At 36.7% G+C, this 21,368-nt stretch overlaps 1 protein-coding gene across 1 annotated transcript in view; it reads right to left on the reverse strand.

Moving 5' to 3' along the window:
• The window catches only part of MPDZ (multiple PDZ domain crumbs cell polarity complex component), a 148,887-nt gene that overhangs the window by 106,249 nt on the left and 21,270 nt on the right, over positions 1 to 21,368 (reverse strand). The window contains 9 exon segments of the mRNA XM_021682415.2: positions 32 to 103; positions 1,098 to 1,281; positions 8,574 to 8,662; positions 9,204 to 9,318; positions 11,864 to 12,073; positions 14,079 to 14,207; positions 14,937 to 15,150; positions 15,802 to 15,941; positions 16,347 to 16,556. Coding sequence (XP_021538090.1) covers positions 32 to 103; positions 1,098 to 1,281; positions 8,574 to 8,662; positions 9,204 to 9,318; positions 11,864 to 12,073; positions 14,079 to 14,207; positions 14,937 to 15,150; positions 15,802 to 15,941; positions 16,347 to 16,556 — 1,363 coding nt within the window.

Raw genomic sequence — 21,368 nt, forward strand, 5'->3', positions numbered from 1 at the left:
AGAACATAATAACCTGGTTCCAGGTGTTTACCTTCTTCTTCAATTGGTAATATGCTGGTGTTTCTACTCAAAGATGAAAAATCTTCATCTTTTTCGTAATTTTCTTAAAGATAAGAATATTTTAGTAGTTACATTTATAATATAATCAAGCACATGAAATTTTTCAAATCCCACTGTATTTATCTGAACCCCAAGATGAATATTCTTTGTAGGTAAACTTTTCAATAACCACTTGTACTTAAAAGGGAAATTCTCCTGTTAACATGACAAAGAATAAATTTCTTGGGGCACCTGGGTGGCTCAGTCAGTTAAGTGTCCGACTCGATTTCAGCTCAGGTCACAGTCTCAGGGTCGTGAGACGGAGCCCCACGTCAGGCTCCGTGCTGAGTGTGGAGACTGCCTGAGATTCTCTCTCGCTCCCTCTCCCTTTCTCCCTCCCCCACTCACTCTGTCTTCCACTCTCTCTCTCTAAAAAAAAAGAATAGATTTCTCATGTGATTTGCCCCCCTGTCTCCTACTGCTGTAATAAACAGTATATGGCATAAATACCAGAACGGTCAATAGTTTGAGAAATGACACAGCATTTTCAAACCAAAAGCCTGACTTCTACCAACAAACTCTTACATCAGTCAGCTACTGGGGGATTTCACTAATTTTCAGAGATATTCATGTACCAACAGCTTATGAATGACATTTCTAAATGTGTTATTAAAGTAGATTCCTTCAAGGAAGGCTGGACATCTAGGCACATGAGGCTTGCAGATCTAGTCCGGGCAGAACAGGTCCTCCCTAAAGAGGAAAACACAGCAATGGCACCTAAAAGTAAGGCAGGGATAGAAAGGTAAATGCACGTTTCTGACTCTGAAATGGTACCTGAATCAACAGGAAAGAAAGAAACCTGTTTTATTCGGAAGCGCATTCTACAGTGAATGGACACATCGCTAGTTCTGGTTAGTCCCAACTTCACCAAATTTCCTTTTTATTTGGCTCATAATGAATAGTGAAGACTAAATACCATTCTTTAAGTATTTTCAGAATTAGAAAAATATCTAAGTGATGTAAGGGTCTAACTGAAAACCAGTTTCACCTGGCATTACCTTTGCTTCCGCTGGCATTCTCAGGAGACGAAACTGCGTCCTTTGTGACATCCTCCCTTGACGTGAACTCAGCCTCCTGCTTCGCTCCTCTTCTCATTAGTGTCAGGTGCACAGTTGGTCCTGTGTGTCGCAACACCTCTACTGCTTGTTGATTGGTAAAACCCTGAAGGTTTGTGCCATCTACCTGTGATCAGAGCAAGACGTGTTAAAAAATAAATGAATATTTGTATTATCGATTCACCAAATGCATGTTTACTGCTTGTTAGTGGGAAATGAACAGGACTGAGTACTCCCCTAATTGGAGAATGAACTAAAACCTGTTTGGGGACCAGTAATAACTTAGATGCACTAGAATTACCCAGGTGAGTTTTGTTTTATTTATTACAGATGATGGTGTCTCACTTCGAGATATTATGAACCAATAGTTCCAGGGTGGGGATATTCTTTTATATTCCTCAGGTGATCCTGATACACAGTCAAGTCTGGAAGCTAGTACTATGCAGGATATAAAAGTGTAGAAGACAGTGACAAAAGTGGTCTCTGAGAGTGCTATGTATTACATAACATACTTACCTGGCTTTAAAAAAAGAAAGATGACAAAACTATCTTCCTTTTTATTTTTTTGCCTCTTCAGAAAATACACGTGACTTTCCCTTTTCCTAGTTCACAAAGGATAAAATATTTGAAGATGTCCCTGTGATCTTCCCAAACTACAGATATGATCATATTATCCCAAGACTGCCTTCCATAGGACACTCCTTAAGCCAACTTTCCATACCGTGAACACAGCTTAGAAAGACCTGTGTCAACCGTCCCCAGCTCTACCACCAATCTCTTCTGGCATGGTGCTGCCTATCCCTGTGCCCTCTAGCCCCTGAGGGCTCATTTCCACTCCTGCCCTGCAATGTTCCCCTCAGCCAGGAGGCCTCTGCAGGTTTTGCTCCCCCCAGTCTAGACTCTCTGGACTCCCTCCAACCCATGCTCTTTCTCATCCATCCACCCAGAAAACACCTGTGCTTGCTTTAGATCTCAGTGTAATACTTTCATAACTGAACTATCCTAAGGTCTCTGACTATAGTCAAAGCCCCCTTTACCATTTCTCCTTCCCAGCATTTATCATAATTTTAATTTTATATTTTCTGTCATTAGTTTTGTGACTGCATGCTCCAAGAGGACAGGTTCTGATGTCACCAAAGCATACTGTCATCTGCACAATAGATAGTCACCCCAAATGGGAATATAGAGCCTTCAGTCCATATGTCAAGGATTTATTTGTAAAGCAAATTACCTTTTGGAAGGAATAAATGCAGATTATAGCACATTATTTTAAATTTAAACCTCAAAGACAAAAATTAATATAAGATAAATGAACATGTTATTTACTAACAGATAGTAAAGGAAAAAAGAAAAAACTCGTAAAAATCTCAACTTTAAGTTTCCATAAACATTCTTAAAATTCACAGTACAATTTTTTATCTCCAATAGATTTTTATTGTTCAACTCTTTAAAAATCCAATTTAATTTTTTTATTATGTTATGTTAATTATACATTACATCATTAGTTTTTGATGTAGTGTTCCATGATTCACTGTTTGTGTATAACACCCAGTGCTCCATTCAGTACGTGCCCTCTTTAATACCCCTCACCAGGCTAACCCATCCCCCCACCCCCCTCCCCTCTAGAACCCTGTTTTTTTCTCAGAGTCCATAGTCTCTCATGGTTCATCTCCCCCTCCGATTCCCCCCCCTTCATTTTCCCCTTCCTGCTATCTTCTTCTTTTTTTTTAACATATAATGTATTATTTGTTTCAGAGGTACAGGTCTGTGATTCAACAGTCTTGCACAATTCACAGCGCTCACCATAGCACATACCCTCTCCAATGTCTATCACCCAGCCACCCCATCCTTCCCACCCCCCACCACTCCAGGAACCCTCAGTTTGTTTCCTGAGATTAAGAATTCCTCATTATCAGTGAGAGCATATGATACATGTCTTTCTCTGATTGACTTACTTCGCTCAGCATAATACCCTCCAGTTCCATCCACATTTTGCACATGTGGATGGCTGCATAATATTCCATTATATATATATATATATATACCACATCTTCTTTATCCATTCATCTGTCGATGGACATCTTGGCTCTTTCCACAGTTTGGCTATTGTGGACATGGCTGCTATAAACATCGGGGTGCACATACCCCTTCGGATCCCTACATTTGTATCTTTGGGGTAAATACCCAGTAGTGTGATTGCTGGGTCGTAGGGCAGCTCTATTTTCAACTTTTTGAGGAACCTCCATACTGTTTTCCAGAGTGGCTGCACCAGCTTGCATTCCCACCAACAGTGTAGGAGGGTTCCCCTTTCTCCACATCCCCGCCAACATCTGTCATTTCCTGACTTGTTAATTTTAGCCATTCTGACTGGTATGAGGTGGTATCTCATTAGGGTTTTGATTTGGAAAAATCCAATTTAATTTTAAAAACTCAAATGCATATGATTTTGTCAATTTAATACCAGTAAAGTTCAAATACATTTTTGAAAACTGCATTCTTCCTTTATTTTCAAAATTTGATGGCCTGAATTTAAAAACATACTCCTTACCCAAATGTCAGAGATGGTACCAGCACAGAAGAACCTGGTATAAGGGAATAACCATGAACTTTTAAAACTGGATTTCAATTCAAATTTCTCAGTATCTTCATCTGTAATATGGGAATAATGGTACGTATTTTCCCAAAATTACAGTACCCAGCACTTTACACTGGGAAGAAACTCAGAAGCTGGTATTATTAACAGACTGAAGAAGTGATTAATAAACATGAAAATTTCAAGCCTTCTTGAGAGAAGTTTCTGTTCAAATATCATTACATTTGTCATACGTATGAGGTAAGGTCACCAAAGCCCAAATCGGGGCCCCGGGCAGCTCTGGTCTGCTATGATCACAGAGAGTGTTAAGACATGGCTTCAGACCCAGTGGTACCACAGACAAGAGTGCTCTGGAACTAGATGCAATGGCAGGAGGCTGCCTGTGTGCTCTCAAGGAAAGTTCCACTAACCTCATAATGCTCAGTGCAGACACCACAATTAGCAGGAACAATAACGGAGCAGAGAATGACTAACTGAAACAAGTGGAAACCCCCAGCTCCTGAATACGCTCAATCTAGCCAGCCAAGCCCTCCCTCCACCACAGCTTACAGATAGATATTAAGAGAGAACTTGAGCCTATTAACAAAGTCAGAATATCAAAGGCAACATTTGACACTTTTCCTTACTTACAAGCCTGTTTAATAATTTTTTAAAGATTTTATTTATGTATTTATTTTAGAGAGAGAGGGAGAGAGAGCATGCACGTGGGCGAGCAGGGGGAGGGGCGAGGAGAGAGGGAGAGAATCTCAAGCAGACTCTGCACTGAGCAAGGAGAGGGGGCGAGGGGCTGGATCTCATGACCTTGAGATCATGACCTGAGCTGAAATCAAGAGTCAGGCGTTTAACCACCTGAGCCACCCAGGCTCCCGATATTTTTTTTTTAATCAATCATAACTCCATTCTGCTTTAGCAAGGATTTCTATACATCAGTCTAAGAAGAATGAATATATGATTTCATCTGATGACCAGTTCGGTCAACTTTTTAAAATACAATAGAATCCCTTGATCAAATAATTGTTATATGGGATACCAATATACAAAGGGAATAAAATGGAATCATTCGCTCTATTCTGTCCCCTGTAATGTCTACAGTGAAACCCTAGGGGTCAACAGAGCACAATTTGTAAAATAGGAATCTTATAACAAAGTAAGTTTAATTGTTATAAAACAATACCTCCTCAAAATAGCAAGAAATAGTTTCTCAATCTTCTCACTGCCTGGACAACTACAAAATAAAAACAGAGTATAGCTCCAAACAACTGCTGCCAAAACAAAACCAGAAAAAACAAAGACTGCAGTTGTGAAAATGCAACCAGTGTGAAGAACTTTACCACAAGTATCTCAGAAGTCCACAAGATGGTGATATTTCACAAACCCTTAATGCATGGCCAAAAGCATTGCATGATGTTTCCTTAGAGTCTAAGAGGCCCCTAACTTTGAAGTAAGAGAATATTGCTAAAAGTTAAAATTCAGAACACTGATGACAGTGAAGACAAGTGACTTTATTGAAAACAAGAAAACCCTTCAGAAGAAGGGGGTTTCTCCTTTCGAGTCAACAATTCCCTTTATTACTGATCTTACCTAAGCAAAACCCTATGTGAGGTTCCACCTAATGAAAATAATGACAAGTTTGTTCTTTTTTTTTTTTTTTTTTAACATATAATGTATTATTTGTTTCAGAGGTACGGGTCTGTGATTCAACAGTCTCACTCAAAAAAAAAAAAAAGAAGAAGAAGAAGAAGATAGCAGAAGGGAAAAATGAAGGGGGGGAAATCGGAGGGGGAGATGAACCATGAGAGACGATGGACTCTAAGAAACAAACTGAGGGTTCTAGAGGGGAGGGGGGCGGGGGGATGGGTTAGCCTGGTGATGGGTACTAAAGAGGGCACATACTGAATGGAGCACTGGGTGTTATACACAAACAATGAGTTATGGAAGACTACATCAAAAACTAATGATGTAATGTATGGTGATTAACATAACATAATAAAAGGAAAAAAAGAAAATAATGACAAGTTTGGAGGGAAGCTATTGTGCTTTTATTTATTTTTTAAGATTTTATTTATTTCTTTGACAGAGAGAGACACAGCAAGAGAGGGAACACAGCAGGGGGAGTGGGAGAGAGAGAAGCAGGCTTCCCGCAGAGCAGGGAGCCCGATGCGGGGCTCAATCCCAGGACCCCGGGATCATGACCTGAGCCAAAGGCAAACACTTAATGACTGAGCCACCCAGGTGCCCCGCTATTGTGCTTTTAAATGTGCAATTATTTCAGGCCTTTAATAAGGATCTGCTTTGTAATTAAACTGTACTTATGTGCCAAGTGTTATACCAAGTATTTTAATTAATTACTCATTTGGTCTGCCTAAAAATTATACAAGGGAAGTTTCCTTTTCCCAATTTTATGTGAAAGCAGCTTACTAAGCAGTTATCATAGGATCCAACAATTCTATTCCTAAGTATATACCCAAGATAAATGAAAACATACATCCACACAAAAACTTGTACATGAATGTTCATGGCAACATAATCCATAACAGCCAAAAAAATGGAAATAACCCAAATGTCCATCAGCTGATGAATGGGTAAATAAAATGTGGTATATCCATACAATGAAATATCATTCAGCTATACAACATGGATGAACCCTGAAAACATGCTAGGCAAAATAAACCAGTCACAAAGGACCACATATTGTATAATTCCATTTACATGAAATACAGAGTAGGCAAATCTACAGAGACAGAGAAAAGACTGTGGTTCTCTAGTGCTGGGAGGATGGTAGAATTAGGGATAGACTGCTACTGGGTATGGGGTTTCCTTTTTAGGTAATGAAAAGTTTCTAAAATTGACTGTGATAATGGATGCACAGTTGTGAAAATACTAAAAGCTACTGAACTATACCCTTTAAATGGGTGAATTGTAGGCTATGTGAAGTATATCTCAATAAAGCTGATTTTTTAAAAAACTTTTTTTAATGGATTAAAATATATATCATAGGGAAAAAAGTACACTATGTTTTTAATTTTTAATTCAGTATTGGATATGGATTTAGAGTCTGTATCTATGTACTCTCTCTCCACTCTTCTTCTCCAAAATTTAAAAAAAAAAAGTAGTTAATTTTCCTTGTATGACAAATGAAGATACACTGGTTAAAACTCATTCCCAGGTTATAGCCAACTTAAGTGGCAAGCACAACTTGATCTTCACAGGTTTCAAGAGGTGAACAGGTGTACTTAGTTTTACAGAACTAAGCCCAAGAAGACTCAAAGTTGTAATGTAGAAGCAAAGGCAGAAATAAGGGCACCTCTTTTTTTTTTTAATGGTGGTAGAAAACACATAACAAAAATATTAACATCTTAACCATTTTTACCTATAAAGTTCAGTAGTGCTAAGTTTATTCAGTGTCATACAATAGATCTCTAGAATGTTTTTACCTTGCAAAACTGAAACTCTGTAACAATTAAACAACAGCTCCCCATGTTCCCCTCCACTCAGACTCTTGCAACAACCATTCTTTTTATTTCTATGAGTTTGACTACTCTAAGTACCTCATGCGAATGGAAACATACAGTACTTGTCTTTTTGTGACTCACTTATTTCACTTAGAATAATGTCCTTAAGGTTCAACATGTTGCAGGATATGACAGAATTTCCTTCTTTATAAGACTAAGTAATATTCCATTTCATATATATATACTTATACTTGAGTTGCAATCTAAAGGTAAAGACCAGATATCATAAACTTTAGTGTATATAGGTATATATATAATATGAATACATTATATATATATAATATATATTATATATATATGTCACATCACAGTTTGTTTTTCCATTCATCCATGGATGGACATTTGGGTTACTTCCTCATCTCACCTATTATGAATAAAGCCACTATGAACATGGAATCTTATATTACCATTCTACACTCTTATCATAATAAGATCCCAAGGAAACAACAGAGACTTAATTAAACATAAATACATATTAAGATAAATTGGTATTCTCCAAAATGTCTTTCAAAGAATGTTAATATATGTTTGAGGAAAGAAAGAGCCCATGATTACAAAAGTTTAGGAAAACCCAAAGTAAAATAGCTTTTTCTGTACTGCATAACTTCTCAGAGTCTTAGATTTTTCAATTTGCATTATGAATCCCTAAGAGACCTTATAAGTTTTTCCTAAACTTCTCTGACCAGGAAGCCCCTGGTGTAGGGTCTCTCAGACTGTGTTTCAAGGAGTAGTTAGGGTAGCCCAGTTTGCAGAGAACACTGAAGTGAAGTTGTATTCTTCTGTACACTGCCTTGAATACCAATATGCTCAAAACATACTGAGGTCACTACAATAACAATGATGAGCTTGATCTGATTAAGAGGGAGTTAAGATCTATTTCTTTTATTCCTGTATATTCTTAGAGCTAAAAAGAGGCCTGGACATGGAGCCAACAACAACAGTGTCATTCTGCTGATATTAAAAAAAACACACGTCCCAAAATTCAGATTCAAGTACACTAAAGATTATGATATCTGGTCTTTACCTTTAGATTGTCTGCAACTAAAGTATAAGTATATTAATGTAACAAATTCATTACAACCAGAAATCAGATATATCAGAAATTATTCTATTATTTAGAACTGAGATCAGTGAAGCTTCTATCCAATGTTCTTCTACAAAATAACAAAACGGGTAATTGTAATGACAGCCTCAAATCACCAAAAAGCTTAAATTAGTATGGAGCTAACTGTAGTTCTCAAAACTGAGTAAACTAGGAGAATGCATTTCTCAACCACGAAAATTAACAAATCTCTTATTAAATGTGTTACTTACTGCTATAATTTGGTCTCCAATTTGGATTCTTCCATCATGTTCAACAGCACTGCTCTTTGTAATGCTCTTTACAAAGATTCCTGAAGGTTCTAAGATTAGAAACAGGGTTTTTGCAAAGCACACTCAAAAACTATCCATCCTTCATTCTCCACATATAAAGTCCTAATTTTGAATCAGTATAAATCAACAAGCCACAGGAACAAAACCAATAGAAACTTAGTCTAGAGAATAAGACAATGATTTTTGTCTGTCAAGCACAGTATCAGAGTTTCTGACACTGAATTATTCCTAAGGAAGTTTTTGATCAGTTCATCCAACAATCTGAAAATACATAATATTGATTCAATATTTTTTTTAAGATTTTTTATTTATTTATTTGACAGAGAGAGAGAGAGACAGCAATAGAGGGAACACAAGCAGGGGGAGTGGGAGAGGGAGAAGCAGGCTTCCCGCTAAGCAGGGAGCCCAATATGGGGCTCGATCCCAGGAACCTGGGATCATGACCTGAGCCGAAGGCAGATGCTTAACGACTGAGCCACCCAGGTGCCCCATATTGATTCAATATTTCACAAGACAAAAATATCAGAGGCAATTCCTAAGTTAAAAAAAAAAAAAAGTGTTTAAAACTACCTAATTTTTTATCTCCAATGTAACCAGCAATGGTAATTCCCAATCCTTGGACATTTTTAGTGAGCTCTACATCAAATGTCTCACTTTCTTCACTTTTCTGAGTAGAAGCATCAACCTAAAATAAAATCAGTAAATAAATATGCAGAACAAGAAACATGTATACAAACAAGATAAACTCAAAAAGCAACAACCTACGTTTAGGAATAATATAATATCATTAGGTGGCAAAGAAACTACGGAAGAGACTACTCCTTCAATCTTGACAACATGAACTGAGCATTACATTGTTACTCAAAAGTAATGTCAGCAGTAAGGCTGAACACCCACTTATCAGAAAAATGCATTATGATTTGTATATACAAAATTTTAAAAATCAAATAGTCTCCTATTAACAAATTCTATTTTCAGGGATGGCTTATTTTTGTTTCTACAATTGAAAGAACTCATGTTTTGAATTCAGGTCAACACGTTCAAATCTGAATTTTTCTAATCATTGCTTTGCTCAACTCTCTATCAGGAATAAGAATAACAAGTCCAGGTAACATTTATTGAGCAGTTTCTATGTAACAGACATTTGAGATGTCTTAATTTACTCCTTAGTACAACCTATGAGGGAGGTACAATTCCTATCAGTTTTTCTCTGGGGAAACTGAGGAACATAAACCTTTCCAAGGACAAACAGTAAGCAGTCTATTAGAGGCAGGATTCACATACAGGTAAGTTGGTTGCAAAACCCCTGCTCTTAAAATGCTCTGCAGTGTGTAAGATCCCTAGTAGAATATAGGAGCCATAGTGTCCACTCAGGACACTGTCCACTAACTTGCTGCTACTACTACCTTAAATGGATAGTTGATTCTAACACCAGGAATAGGAGTTCATCTATCTTCCAGACATTTTATTAATACACTGATGATGATTTTGAAAACCTGTGAAATACAACAAAGAGCTATTTAAAATTGTTACTGTATTTGTTTTGTAAATTCAGACTTTAACTTAGAAGCTCTTTATAAGGAAAGCATGCCTTTCTGCATTGATCTTCCTCCCTGAAAAGACAGCTGAAAGCAGGCTCCTCTAACACGTAAAACTATTCTTTTTTTTTTTTTAAAGATTTTATTTATTTATTTGACAGATAGAGAGCACAAGTAGGCAGAGTGGCAGGCAGAGGGAGAGGGAGAAGCAGGCTCTCTGCTGAGCAGGGAGCCGGATGTGGGGCTCGATCCCAGGACCCCAGGATCACGACCTGAGCCGAAGGCAGCCGCTCAACCGACTGAGCCACCCAGGTGCCCCACACGTAAAACTATTCTTAATTACACATTAGGCTGAAGGGCAAGGTTCTCTGAATTCAGCATTAGTGGACTAGCGCAGTAAGTCATGAGCAAGCTTCTGGCATTATGTACTTGTATGGTACCAGCAGATTCCCCAGAGAACCCTACAAAAATCACAACAGAACGAAGGTTCAGATGGACATACAGGTTGGGGCTAGCTGGTAATATTTTTTTTTATTTTCTTTAAGCAAACTCTGACTATATCTCACTGATAGTCCATCTAAGTGAGATACAATTTTATAGTAAAGTTTGATTTATTTTTTTCATGGCACATAATTATCTGTGCAAACTTAGCAAAAGTTTAAAGTTTAGATAATTACAAGAAAATGACAGGATGAAATCTGCTTCAATTGAAACAAATGTGTTTTCTATTTTTAATAAGACTTATGCGAGTGCTATTTTAGAGGGTGGCAATTTGACTATCGAATGGTTTTAAAAGGGGCACAAGCTTCAGAAATGATGATATGCACAGAATAGATATTTTTCTAAGCTTTCAATTACATCAAGTGGTTTTCGGTATTGCATTCATTTATATATTGCTGAATAAAATGTTTTGTTTACCACAAAAGAATGTGATTTAAATACTTTCATACACAAGCTTTCTTTCTTTACTTCTTTTTCTCTGCAAAAAATAGCAACTAACTCAAGCCTAAAACAACAGAATCATGGAAATTTCAAGTGTTCTAATAAAGTTTTAAAGGGCTTGTAGAGGAGGTTAGGCTATTAAAAAAGAATCCGTAGCAACTAATTAGAAAAAACTTTAACAGAAAAATATCATAGATGTTTTTAGATCTATGAAAAAGGAATGCAGGACTTGCATTTGCTATAAAGCTTATCTAGAAATTGGATGTAATTCTGTTTTTAAAGCTTTAAGAGATTTTTGGATAAAATTATTTTGTTGATACTCCCACCCCTATTCTCCCCCCCCCAAAAAAGACACTAAAAGGAAAGGGATTGAAAGAGAATGATGGAACTCACAGCCTGCCTAACGGAGAGCCTTCTAGATAGAAGAAAAATAAAATTAAACATTTTAGTTATTAGTAGCAAATAATTCCTTAAAATTTTATCATCTTGCAAAAGATTATCCTCATAAACGTGCTGCTTAGAGAAAGATGTAAAAGAGTAACCTAGAATTTTTTAAAGAACCCTATTTTTCATGTTACACATGATTCCTAATTAATAAGATATTATTAGTGCTGAAACACATCTACACTTGAATTTTCTTTCTTTAGCACTAATATATGAATGAGTATCATTAAGTCTAGTTTCTAAACAGCACTATCATCTAAATGCTATTGTCTATGAGGTTCCTAGTAACTGCTTCTACCTACTTACCTGCATTTCTGGTGTAGAAGATGGGGATGAGGAAAGGGTGATGCCCAAAGAGGAGGGTGCTGCTGGTTCTTCTACGGCCCCTCTTGCGATCATCAGTTTAACTCTGTTTCCACATTGCCTGAGCACTTGTGCTACTTGCTCACTGCTCATTCCTGCTAGATCCGTGTCACCGATCTTTAGAATGTGATCTCCACTGCACAATCGCCCATGCTGAATAAAGAGACCAGTTAATCAGGCTACTAATATTTTAAGTTCGTCAGAGAAATCCTAAATGAGGGAAAGAGAATAATTTAAAAATAGTAATGTGAATTATCAATCACGGAACATTAACCATGTGGTTGTTATTTTAACTGTCTTTTGATGCATCTTAACATTATTCAATGTGATACAAGTAACTGAAATTCACAAGTATTCCTTAAATCAACAACTGATAAGAGCTTTTCAATTTGATTTCTACCCATTATATACAGGAAAATAATAAGCCTTTTATAAGTTTTTTGAGAAATAGAAAAAAAAAGAAAATGCCACTAAGCAAAGATGAAGCATATGCAAATACATATTACTCAAAAAATATAGAAAGACCACAAAAAAAGCAGTGAATTAATACATTTCTGTCTTGCACTTTCAATTAAAAATATCCCTAAAAGAATAATTTTCAGATGAAATAGATGAAAATTTAGATGGATGAGTCTTACTATCCTCCATACGAGCACTATTCACTAGAAATTTCTGCAGGGACAGAAATGTTCTGCATCATCCAATATGGCAGTTACTACTGACATGTGGTTACAGAGCACCTGAAATGTGTTCAATCCAACTAAGGAACTGAATTCGTCGTTTTATTTAATTTTTTTTTAATTTTCTTTATTTACTTTAGAGAAAGCAAGCTTGAGCGGGGGTGGGGGGGGGTAGGACAGAGGGACAGGGAGAGAGAATCTTAAGTAGACTCTGTGCTAAGCGTGGAGCCCGACTCAGAGCTTGATCTCATGACCCAAGAGATCTGACCTGAGCTGAAACCAAGAGTCGGACACTTAACTGACTGTGCCACCCAGGCACCCCAGGCATTCATTTTATTTCATTTTGATTAAATTTGAATTTTAGAAGTAGCAAGTAGCTACAAGTAGCTATAGTGTTAGACGGTGCAAGTCTGTACTGAAGACAAGGCTTAATTTATTGCAAACCAGTCAATTAGGGAAATTTCATTAAATACTGTTAAAGGCTGGCTATTATTTAAAAGGAAGAAAATATGCATATTATTGTGCTACTGTCAATACCTCTACTGATAAAGCTGCCATTAAACAGGCCTTTCATATATGAATATGAGAAATATTTGATAAACTGACTTTCTAGTTTAAGTTCAAACACACATGCAAAAACAGACAACTTTATAAACAAAACGTTACAACCAAAGCAAAAGTTACTGAACACTAGAACTTTTCAAATTAAAATATAAATCATAACCAGTAACTTTACAACAATTTTTCTCACATATATTCCAACAGTGTCACAGAGCATAATGGCAACGCTTTAACAAACTACTCCGAGTGATAAAAATAGGCTGTGCTTCATTTACAAAGATGACACCATCACTAAAGGGACAAGTCGAATCTTGTTTCTTCTCTCAATAATAAAGTATTCTTCTTTCCATAATACCTTGTGACTATAAAACAGCAGACTAGGTTTATAAATATGATTTATGATCATAAAATAAAGGGTAGCTACCTCTACAATGATCAAAACCATAACCTGGGCTTTAGTCTGTGGCTCTACAAGAGTCTTAAGATCATTGCCTAAAACTGTAACTTAAGGGGTGTCTGGGTGGCTCCGTTGGTTAAGCATCTGACTCTCGATTTCGGCTCAGGTCATGATCTCAGGATCCTGGGATCAAGCCCCACATCCAGCTCTGTGCTCAGCATGGAGTCTGCTTGAGATTCTCTCTCCCTCTACCCCTCCCCGTTGCACTCTCTCTCTCTAAAATAAATAAATCTTTAAAAAAATAAATAGAATTGTAACTTAAGATCAATGTCCCTCTTCAAAGATCTTTCTCCAAGGGCTAAAAGTAAACACTTTAGGAAAAGCCCAGCAAAACAGAAGTTCTAACTCTGCTTCTTTGACATTATGTAAGGCCAAAGTTTCTTCTTTCTAACAGAAAATATAAAAGATGAAGGCATATAATTTGATAAAACACCCTAAAACACCTGTTGGAGTAGCTTACCTGGTCAGCTACTCCTCCAGGCAGAATGGTTTTTACGATCACTCCAGTTGCTTTTCCTCCGACGATGCCAAATCCCAGTCCAGATCCATCGTTCACCAGTTCAATAGTCTCCACATGCTGCCAGTGAACCTGAAAACAAAACTCCTATATGACTTTGAAAAAATTTGGTGGAAAAACTAAAATTTTATTATAGTTGAGATTTTTGTGAATATTATTTTGTGATTGGTATCAAATAATGGAGTTCAGATATAATAACAAGCCTTAAGAATGTCCCTTTGATTTAGTATAATTCCCTTTCAACAGATTGTTACTACTATTGATATAATCATTCTTGAAATTATCAATACATCTTTATAGTGACCGCATTTAACCAGTTGAAGATAGGCACTGATTTGTAAGACCCTTTGTAGAACTTCTAAAAAAAGAAAAAGATCAAGGAGAAATCATCACCTGTTAAGATTATCTTCTATAAAATCTTGCCTCACAGGATTTCTAATTAGAGGACTCCTTGAAGTCAGTGACAGCTAACTCAAACAGTATAATTCTGTAATTTATAAAGCAAAATCAAGACTATTTTCTGTCTAAAGATAGAGTCAGGTTTGTTGAAAAACTGAATTTTTTTTTTTTTTTGAGGAATGTGGTCAACTAGAAGAATACACAAAGAAAGGTAAAAGTTGATTTAGAAGGCAGTAACTTAATCGTAATTAAATAACTAATATTCCAAGCTAGGGAGAGATAAAAGAATAAAATGGGAAAAACTCAAGAAATACAAGGACCTACAGGAAATGGAAATCTGTAGACAACCAAAAAGGACTAGAAAAATAATATCTGTCCCTTTTACAAATCTTATGTACTTACAGGGTTAGAGTGAGCTGAAATTGTGCTGGCTGCAGATGGAGAACGGGAAACTATGGGGCTGATGAGCTGAGGCAATGAGCCTCTGGCAATAACTAGCTGGACATTATCTTTGGCTTTCTGCAGGATGCTGATAGCCTGCTGATGTGTAATTGTCTGATCAAGTGCCTGTCCATTGATAGCAAGGATCTGATCGGTTTCCTTCAATCTTCCATCTCTATCAGGAATGAAAAAAGGAGTAAAAGACATCTGACAGCTCTCAAGATGACAGCTTCTTTGCATATATTTTCAGGTTATTTTTAAGCCAGTTTTCTAATGTCCACACCTTTTAAGCTTTTCCCTGCAATTTTACTTTTGAAAATGTTAAGTTTGGGCTCTAGTTATCTACCCCTAATCAATCCCTCCCATTTAAAAGCCACCTTCTTTACAGCTACTCACTCAACCTATATGTTTTGTCTTAGATGTTCCTATTTACTACAAATAAAAGCAAAGGTGTATACATTTAGTTGTTGTTGTGAGTATATTAATAAAATATAGCTCAAGTTATCATGGGTCATTTGTATACTTATTCTATATTGCAACTTTTAAATCCGACCAAAATGAGCCCATTTAATAATAATGAGAATAATGTCCTACTCAAATTCTCCTTTCCTTCCTAAAAAGTGTTTATGACCATATTTAAAAGACATTCTCCCTTCTGAGGACTTGCCTTTTATCACAGTGAGGTTAAAGATTTCTAAAAACTGATTAATAACAGATTATATTACATTTCAGTTTTTATCCATTTTCTTTCTCTAAATTCTCCCAAGGTCATCAACACCTTCTGAATACAGTATCAGAAATGGAGAAGACGTCGTAAGAATCATACCTGTGGGCCACACTGCCTTCTTGGATCTCCTGCACGAATATTCCCAGTTCTCCCCGGTTTTCGCTCCTGAGTCCCACAACACTAAACCCAAGACCTCCACATGGAGGTTTGAGGAGCTCAAAAACTTCTATGTGGCGACCCTGTTCAGGAAACAAAGCAAGAAATAACTTTTAATTAAACGTTAATCACTCCATTCACAGTTATCTTATTAGTGGCATTACTGAGTTTAAAAAAAAAAATTTAAAAGAATTTTCTCAGATAACATTTATCACGCATCACCTAGAGTGACGTATTTTATTATTGATCCTGAAGAATAAAAATAAATAAATAAATAAATAGAAAAATTTCTGAACCATCCAAACTCACACAAAATCCACTTCTTTTCCATTTCAATTTTTTCGGATGTTATAAATGTCCTCATAAATATATTTAACCATATATATTATGTATTTATATAATGTAATGTAAACATATACATATTCTTCCAATTATTCAGGACTTGTTTACACTGTTCTATCATAACTAACAAGAAGAAATGTTCTTACCTGGGCCATATTCTTGATTAGTTGATCAAAGTCATCACAAGCAGGTTTCCCATTGATGTGTGGAGTACCAGATCCTGTAAATGCTTCCAGATTCCCATTATTTGAGGATGATAAGAACAATTCATTTTGCAGAGTAGGAATTACAGCTGGACTGAGATGTGGAATGTGAGCATATTCGACATTTGAAATTGACAATGTTGCAGTGTTTACCTAAGAGCAATATGAAGATTATTAACAATTTTGACATTCCATAAACAATTTCACAGAAAACATCCCCAGCGGTAATAATGAAGTACATATGAAATTTCAAAATTCCCATACCCTTTGATTTAGCAAATTAATTTCAAAGAGAAAAATGAGAATAACACACAAAGATATATGTATAAGGATGCACAATACAGCATTGTTTATTAGATGGGAAAAATTTCAAAACCTACCTCCAGTGTTCACCTTTAAGGTACTCATTAAAACACACACAAACACACATTCACATACACACAAAAGTGAAAAAGGCTAGTTATCAACCAATGTGTACAGTACGACACAATGCACATTCAAAAAAGATGTTTATATTTGCATTAAATGTCTGGGAGAATATACACCAACCAACCAATATAACATTAGTTGTCCCTGAGAGACAGAGGGCCATTTAATCTTTTATATTCTTGAATTTTTAAAACAATATATGTAGTAAAGAATTTGGTCTTTCCTGGGGCCCCTGGGTGGCTCAGTCATAAACATCTGCCTTCGGCTCAGGTCATGATCCCAGGGTCCTGGGATCGAGCCCCACATCAGGCTCCCTGCTCCGCGGGAAACCTGCTTCTCCCTCGCCCACTCCCCCTGCTTGTGTTCCCTCTCTTGCTGTGTCTCTCTCTGTCAAATAAATAAATAAGATCTTAAAAGAAAAGAATTTGGTCTTTCCTGAAGAGAGGTCTGACATTTACCCCCAGCTCCTAGGAAGTAACCTCTAAACCCTTGGAGTTTCCAGATATTCATGATGGGCTCCAAGGCCACAAGATATCAGCCCCAAACTGACACTAAGTTAAATCACATAGGCAGTCAGTCATGCCTATGAAACGATACCCTAATAAAGTTTCTGAACACCAAACTCAGGTGAGCTTCCTGGATTAGCAACACTCCATACGTACTGTTACACATCAATTCTGAAAAGGAAACACTTTATGAGGAAAATGGAAGCTTCATATTTGAAATCCTCAGGCTGCACTATGTGTCTCTTCCTCTGGCTGATTTTTTACCTGTATCCTTTCTTTATAATCAACCGTAAGCATGAGTAGAAAAGCTTCTAGTAAGTTCTGTAGGTCCTTATACTGAATTATTGAACCTGAGGAGGGTTGGGGAACATCCAGAACTTGCAGTTCAGCTCAGAAGTGAGGGTGGTCTTTTGTGGATTCTTCCCTCTAACTTCATAGTTCGAACTTAACACTTTGCTGTTGGTGTCAAAAGTCTCCAACGGACTTGGAAGTCTGGAGGATTGTACCCTCCAGCCTTGCCATTTGACTAACTCCAGGTACAATGACATAAGTAAGTAACAACAATGACAAAAAAGATCATTCCATTCTGGAAAAAAACATTCTATGATTACTTGCATGTGCCTGTTATACAGAGCATCAAGTTAAAGCTAAATAATTTCCCATTTCTGTAGGGTGTCTGTACTGTAATTTTTTACCCACAATTTTTATCAGAAAGAGTACATCAATGATGACTTTGGATCACTCTCTGAACTCATCTCCTGCACTATGTCCTTCACCCAGCAGGATCCAGCCCTACTGACCCCTTCACAGTTCCTCAAACCAAACTGCTCACTCTATCAGCCACGTACATCCTTCCCCAACATCTACATGCTTGTTGCTTTACTTCAATCAGGTGTGCTCAACTTTATGCCAGAGAAGCCCGCCCTGACAACCCTACCCAAGACAGCACCCCACCATTATGCTCCATGAGCTTACCCTGTTCTGTTTTTCTTCTTGGCACTTGCCATGGACCCTGTTGTCATGGAGTGTCCATCCAAATCTGTGTGGACAGACTAGAATGTAAATTCCCCAGTGGAGGAATTAGACTATTTTATTCTCTCTTATATCCTTCATTCTCTATAAGAGTGCCTTGCACAGAGTTGGCATTCAATATACATTTGCAGAACAAGTGTTTATTTTCTTAGGGATCTACTTTGATTTCATTTCCCCAACAACCCCCCCCACTACCATTATTTCCATTTTTCAGATGACAAAATTACACAAAGTCACACATCTAATAAGCAGATTATGACCAGGATTTTTTCATCATGGCGTTCTTATGTTTGTACTATACACCTAACAGTCACTTGAGGTATCATTTCTGGGAATGAGGCATTAGGTAAAATTTACATTGACAGAGCAATCAAAATATTTTACAACACATCACCAATCCATGCCTAAGAGTTTGTTACCTGTCCTTAAAACTAAACAGAAGACTCAGTTAAGTTAATGAGGTTACCAATAATCCAACTTATATTGGCTTATATTATATTGGCTATCTATAATCACCGATGAAGAGAGATCATTGTGTTGAGAAGAGGGTTTTGGGAATTCTTTCAAATGGTTATTTTAAAATCTACAGCAGGCATGATCAATTATTATTTTTTCAAAAGCAAGCTCCTTATGCCAAACTTGATTTTTTTTTTTTTTTTTATCCTGAGCCATGGCAACTTCAATAAAGTCTGCCAGCAGAAGATACACCACTCAGGTTGAAGCAGATGGCATAATGAAATCTGTGACAGGTTGAGGATCCCACACACCAAGACCTAATGCCTATAGTATGTTTGCATAGGAGAAAAATATTTGGACTTGTGCTACAGTAAGCCAGAATGAACAAATCACATTCCAAGAATAAAGATTTTATCTATATGAAGTTAACTGGTGAAACAGAAGCTCTGATTTTATGAAAGACTAGGTGTGAAGGCACTCTAGAAGTAAAGTTACAGGACCAGAAAAAGTACAGTACTATGAGAATCATATAAAAGTACTGAATATCAGTGTTTTTTTTTCCAAATTTGTTAAAGCTTTAACCAATGTCAATGACTCCTCCTGTCTCCTCCTGGCCCTTGAGGTAAATGTAAGAGCAGAGGTTAAAGAGATCACATATTTAGGGCGCCTGGGTGGCTCAGATGGTTAAGCGTCTGCCTTCGGCTCAGGTCACGATCCTGGAGTCCCGGGATCGAGTCCCGCATCGGGTTCCCTGCTCGGCGGGGAGTCTGCTTCTCCTCCCTCTGACCCTCCTCCCTCTCCTGCTCTCTGTCTGTCATTCTCTCTCTCAAATAAATAAATAAAATCTTTAAAAAAAAAAAAAAAAAGAGATCACATATTTAAAAACTAAATTTAATCATATCATCATACAAAAGGGCTGGTTTTAAATGTGCAGATTTACACTCAGAAAAAAGCACAAAGCACCTTCTGACTCTGCTGTAACTGTTTAACAAAATGGCTCTCTGAACTATAATCTCCTTGCAAAACAGGAATGTATCTATTTGTCTTGATAGACCTGTTCATAGCAGACACAGCATAAATGTTTAATAAAAAAAGCTTGACTCCCATCTTGGTTTATAAATATAAAATAAACAGACGAAAACACAACTATCTGGTATTTTTATATACAGATAAACAATCTGTATAATTTATGGAAGTTGCTAGTAAATGAGCAAGAGTCACCAAATAATTACCTGTTCTCTGCTTAAGTTCTGGCTGAGTATTTCAATCTAAAAAGGCCTTTTATGTTCTTAGTAAATAAACATATTAATTTATGGATTTGAATTAATGCTAATACCTAAAACATAACTTAAAATGAAGATTATGTAAATTACTCAATTAAAAAGCCAAATTCTTTGTAATAAGGCAGGATGAAACACCCTTCAGTATTTAGAAGTATAGATGAAGTCGTCTTTTAAGACACAGTCAGTGGGGGCCTGGGTGGCTCAGTCAGTTAAGTGTCTGATTTGGTCCTGGGATCCTCCCTGGTCAGGCTCCCCACTCAGCAGGGAGTCTGCTAGCCCCTCTGCCCACTTGTGTTCTCTCTCTCCCTCCCTCTCTTAAACAAACAAACAAATAAATAAATAAATAAAATCTTAAAAAAAAAAAAAGGATGTAGTCAGAACAGAAATTGGTTCAGTTATTTCAAAAGGCCAGGTAAAGCAGAAATCATAACACAGGACAAATACATAACTTAAGTACTTTATTTTAACTTAAAGCATGAATGTATTTATTCACAAATATCCTGATGCATGAGAGCTCCCCACTTCTTTCTTGCACGAACTGCACTCATTTAATATGGCATTATTTTCAATTTCAGTCTCTTTAAGATGAAGCAAGAATGTGGACTCCTGAAAAATAATTTCATTAAAGAAACCTGGATTTTTATGAGCTCTTTCTTCAGTGTTTTACAGTTTGATTACACACAACCAATTTACCAACAATTGTTTTATCAATTCATTTATGTGGTCTTTCAAAAGAATTTAAGTAAGTTTTCATGGAAAAAATCCTTTGCCATCAATTTTTATATTATGTAACAAAGACATGTAATTATAAAAATAATTATGACAGGCAAAACATCTCTAAAAATGACTGATAAATGCACATTTACCTGGTGACAGCTGCAGAAGCACACACAAGAAAATGTCTGAAAATAAGTGTTTTGTGCTCTAAGCATCAGTCATATGCCTCGCAGGACAGTAGCCTTTCACTTAGCAAGTCACTATTTGGAGGTGGGCTAAGAGAGCTGCTTCTGTAACAGCATTCCAAGAAGACAAAAAATTCTCTTTAGTTCTATATACAATTAAGCTCACCCTGTGGGCATAGCTATATCAGAGTAACCCTTCCACTGGATCAATCAGAAACTTTATATAAAGTGCTGTGAAAAAAAATCTGTAAAGGTATCAAAAAGAAATAATCACTGCCATATTCTATTCATCAGAAGCAAATCAATAAACCCACCCCACACTCAAGAAGAGATCACACAAGAGCGTGAACACTAGAA

Source organism: Neomonachus schauinslandi, chromosome 13 (genome assembly GCF_002201575.2).
Source record: "Neomonachus schauinslandi chromosome 13, ASM220157v2, whole genome shotgun sequence".
Lineage (NCBI taxonomy): Eukaryota > Metazoa > Chordata > Mammalia > Carnivora > Phocidae > Neomonachus > Neomonachus schauinslandi.